Below are 3,884 nucleotides of genomic sequence, written 5' to 3'. Positions count from 1 at the left end.
AGGCTGGTCTTGAACTCCTGACCTCAGGTGATCCACCCTCCTTGGCCTCGCAAAGTGCTGGGATTACAGGCGTGAGCCACCACGCCGGGCCCAGGCTGGTCTCTTAACTTTTGGCCTCAAGTGATCTTCCTACCTTGGCCTCCTAAAGTGCTGGGATTACAGGCGTGAGCCACTGCGCCTGGCCCAGACACGCTTGTTTTATGATGCATGCCAGGAACTTCTGCTTCTTGGAACCTGTGCTTTCTGGACAAGGAGCGCAGGTAGTTTGAGGCATGATGGCAAACTCCCAAGTGATTACTTGTCAGAATAAAAAGAGCCTGGAGTCTCAATTCCTTCTCCACTCCAGCAAAGCTGGAGCTCCCTAGTGAAGAATCAGCTTGTTTAGATTGCAGCACCAAGCAAATGTGAGGAGCCCGGAAATCTGGTTCCGGTTCGGCCGAGCACTAGTGGGGGCCCTCTGGGAGGCACCATTGATCTGCCTGAGTCTTTTTCCAGGGGTAGAGCACTCCATTGAGCTCACCAGGACACAGTGAGCCACCAGTCAGGTTTGGGTGGAAAAGCCTTTTGAGAAGTACAGGAGTTTCAAATCAACATCTTCTGAGGCTTTGCTTGCCAGTAAAGGGGGAAAGCGGCTGACATGGACCTTGTTTTTTTCCCCTATCAGATCACTGGATCAAAGTTTCCATACAGACACTCTTAAATGAGAAGTCTGCTCTGTACAGAAGTTACCGGCTGAAGGTGAGTTCTTTCCTTGGTCTGTTAACGATGGTGATTATCTGTACATGTATACCACTCAAAGTAAATGCAAAAAGTGGATTTACTCCCTGGGTTCAGTCTTAGTCCTTGGGGTTTGGTCTCTGGAAAGAGGTCGAGGCAGCTGTTGGACCCGGTCAGCTCTGTCTGCAGACCATATCTCAGTGTGGCCCTGCTCCTCTCGCTACCGCCGTTGCTAAGCCCTGGTCCTGGCCGACAGCGCCTCACTCCTGGATGGCTGCAGTGGCTTCTGGCTGGGTTCCTCACTTCCTTTCTTCATGCAACACTGTCTCCATTCAGGGCCAGAGAAGTGATGAGTTAGAAATACAGTTGAGTTGGCCGGGCGTGCTGGCTCACGCCTCTAATCTCAGCACTTTGGGAGGCTGAGGTAGGCGGATCACGAGGTCAGGAGATCGAGACCATCTCGGCTAACGTGGTAAAATCATGTCTCTACTAAAAATATAAAAATTAGCCGGGCATGTTGGTGCTCACCTATAGTCCCAGCTACTTGGCAGGAGAATTGCTTGAACCTGGGAGGTGGAGGTTTCAGTGAGCCGAGACCGCACCATTGCCCTCCAGCCCGGGTGACAGAGCGAGGCTGTCTCAAAAAAACGAAAAAAAGAAATACGATTGAGTCACCCCAGTAGCTTCTCATCACATTTGGCAAAAAAATCTCAAGTGCTTACCACGGCCATCAGGACCTGAGGTGACCTGGCCCCTGCTTGCAAGCTCTGGGCTTGTTTCCAACCTTCCTCCTCCCCATTCGCTCTCCTGCAGAGCACAGGCTCCTTTGCTGTCCCCTGAATGCGCTCAGCCCCTTCCTGCCTCTGGGCCTCCGCATGTGCTGTGCCTTCAGGCTGCGGGGCCCTCCCGGAAGGGCCCCGTATTCCCCCTGTCTACTTCCTTTGGTCCCAACCAGCCATCCTAGGACAGCCCTGTGCCCACCCACCTCTGCCTCCCTCCCTTCGCCCTTGGCATATACCAGCCCTCAGCTTTGTGTGGTTCGTCCACTGATTCCTCACGCTGTCACGTTCACGAGATCCACAGCTCCTTGAGGGCAGGGACTTTGTGCCCTCGGTTCTGTCTCCAGTGCCTAAAACAGTACCCCACGCTTGGTGGGCTCCAGGTACATTTGCTGCACCAATGAGTGAATGAACGACACACTCAGGACGGGTCTGGTTGGTCCAACAGGCCAGCACTAACTCTCCCTTTTTTTGTGGCAGGGTCAGGGTCTTACTCTGTTGCCCCAGCTGGCATGCAGTGGTGTGATCATGGTTCACTGCAGCCTTGACCTCCCGGGCTTAGGTGATTCTCCCACCTCAGCCCCTGGAGTAGCTGAGAATACAAGCACCACATCCAGCTATTTTTTTGATTGGAGACGGGGCCTCACTATGTTGCCCGGGCTGGTCTACTTACCTTGGCCTCCCAAAGTGCTGGGTTTATAGATGTGAGCCACCATGCCTGTTCTTCTGTCTTCTGGGGGAAGCTCATCTTGGGCTTGGGTTTCCCTCCACTCCGCTCAGCGTCTCAGGTCTCACTCAGTGTCTTGGATTCGGTGCCTGCATTGCGACAGATGCCTGGTGAGCGTGTGTCAAACCTGGCTCAGGGCCTTGCATGTGGAAAGCACTGAAAAAGTATCTGATGAGCCAGTCTCTCCCACCCACCATTTCCATTCTTGTCCTGGAGAGGAAAATCTCCAGACTGGGAGACCAAGCACTGGTCTAGGTTACAGAGTAGGAGCCGGAGAATTCAGAGCCCAGCCAGCCCTCTTGGCTGCATGCCATCCTTTTGTGGCTCAAGATGCAGCAGAGTGCGCATGCTCATGGCCTCTGTGTCTCCATGAGCCATGAGCACGCCATGTTCTGACAGACACGGAGGGTGGCAGTGGGCCAGGAACACAGCCCATCACAGTGGGGGCTCCCTGTGGATACCCAGACTGTGGACTGGGCAGACTCCAACTCATCTTTTCTCCCCTCTCAGGAGATTATTAGTATGGGCCTGACCTTCCCCAGCCTCTAACTTACAAGATTTCAAATGAAAGTAGGCTTGTGTGCTTTTAAGCATTTTCAGTGACAAGTGGTGGCCAGTGCTGTCACAGGAACTGGGTAAGGACTATGGGGCCACATCACTTCGTGATCACCAGGAGAAAGGCTCCATGACCTCTGGGCACCTCCAACCCCAACACCTGGCCATGTTCTGGGGGCTGGGCCTGGAAAGTGGTCCTTGGGTGGAGTCTCCCGCCATTGCCACTGTCTTCCCCAGGCTCTCCATCCCAACTGGTGTCAGCAGGTCAAGTTCATCCCCCAGATGAACCTGGTGGTCTCCTGTTCGGCCGTCGAGAAGTCCTCTGTGGTGCTGACAATATTGCCAGCAAAAGCCTCTGAGAAACCCAAGTAAGAAGCACTTCCCTCCTGGCTGTGGCGGTGGGGTTGAAAGGGAGGGGGGTGGTGAGTGGACCATGGTGAGGGTCTAGTTTCCCTTCAGCCACATGTGGACATCCCTACCAAGAGGGGACCCACCTCTGCGTTAGTGGCATCTCTGGTGGGCAGACCAGTGGCCTGCAGATTGCACCAGGTTCCAGGAAGCAGGGCCTGTCCTCTGGGCTGACAGTGGGGGATGGTGGTTGGAGTGTGGACTCTGGAGTCTAGTTTCTCTGGCATTGCCACCAGCAGCACGGTGAGAACACAGTAGCCTCTTTTATCTCCCAATTTATATGCAAAACTCAGCATGGAAGCCAGCATAGAATGAGTGGCAGTCAGTGAAATGTTTTCTTAATGAAGGGATGACTATGAGTTACCTTCTCATCTGTGACTCTCAGTTTCCTCCTCTGTGAAAGGATGTGAAAGCACATACTTCCAGCCTGGCATGGTGGCTCATGCCTGTAATCCCAGCACTTTGGGAGGCCGAGGTGGGTGGATCATCTGAGGTCAGGAGTTCGAGACCAGCCTGGTCAACATGGTAAAACCCCGTCTCTACTAAAAATACAAAATTAGCCAGGTGTGATGGCTCGTGCTTGTAATCCCAGCTACTTGGGAGACTGAGGCAGAAGAATTGGGAGGTGGAGGTCGCAGTGAGCCGAGATTGTGCCACTGTACTCCAGCCTGGGCGACAGAGTGAGACTCTGTCAAAAA

At 53.7% G+C, this 3,884-nt stretch overlaps 1 protein-coding gene across 4 annotated transcripts in view; it reads left to right on the top strand.

The window, feature by feature from the left end:
* The window catches only part of EFCAB8 (EF-hand calcium binding domain 8), a 71,584-nt gene that overhangs the window by 28,147 nt on the left and 39,553 nt on the right, over positions 1-3,884 (top strand). For all 4 annotated transcript variants that reach the window (XM_037733298.1, XM_017514387.2, XM_017514364.2 and 1 more), the window contains 2 exons: positions 665-738; positions 3,016-3,146. In XM_037733298.1, the coding sequence (XP_037589226.1) occupies positions 665-738; positions 3,016-3,146 (205 nt within the window). The remainder of the gene's footprint in view (positions 1-664; positions 739-3,015; positions 3,147-3,884) is intronic.

Source organism: Cebus imitator, unplaced genomic scaffold, assembly GCF_001604975.1.
Source record: "Cebus imitator isolate Cc_AM_T3 unplaced genomic scaffold, Cebus_imitator-1.0 Scaffold18, whole genome shotgun sequence".
NCBI lineage: Eukaryota > Metazoa > Chordata > Mammalia > Primates > Cebidae > Cebus > Cebus imitator.
Note: the sequence above shows the minus strand (reverse complement) of the source record. Positions and strands in the feature narration are given on the sequence as shown.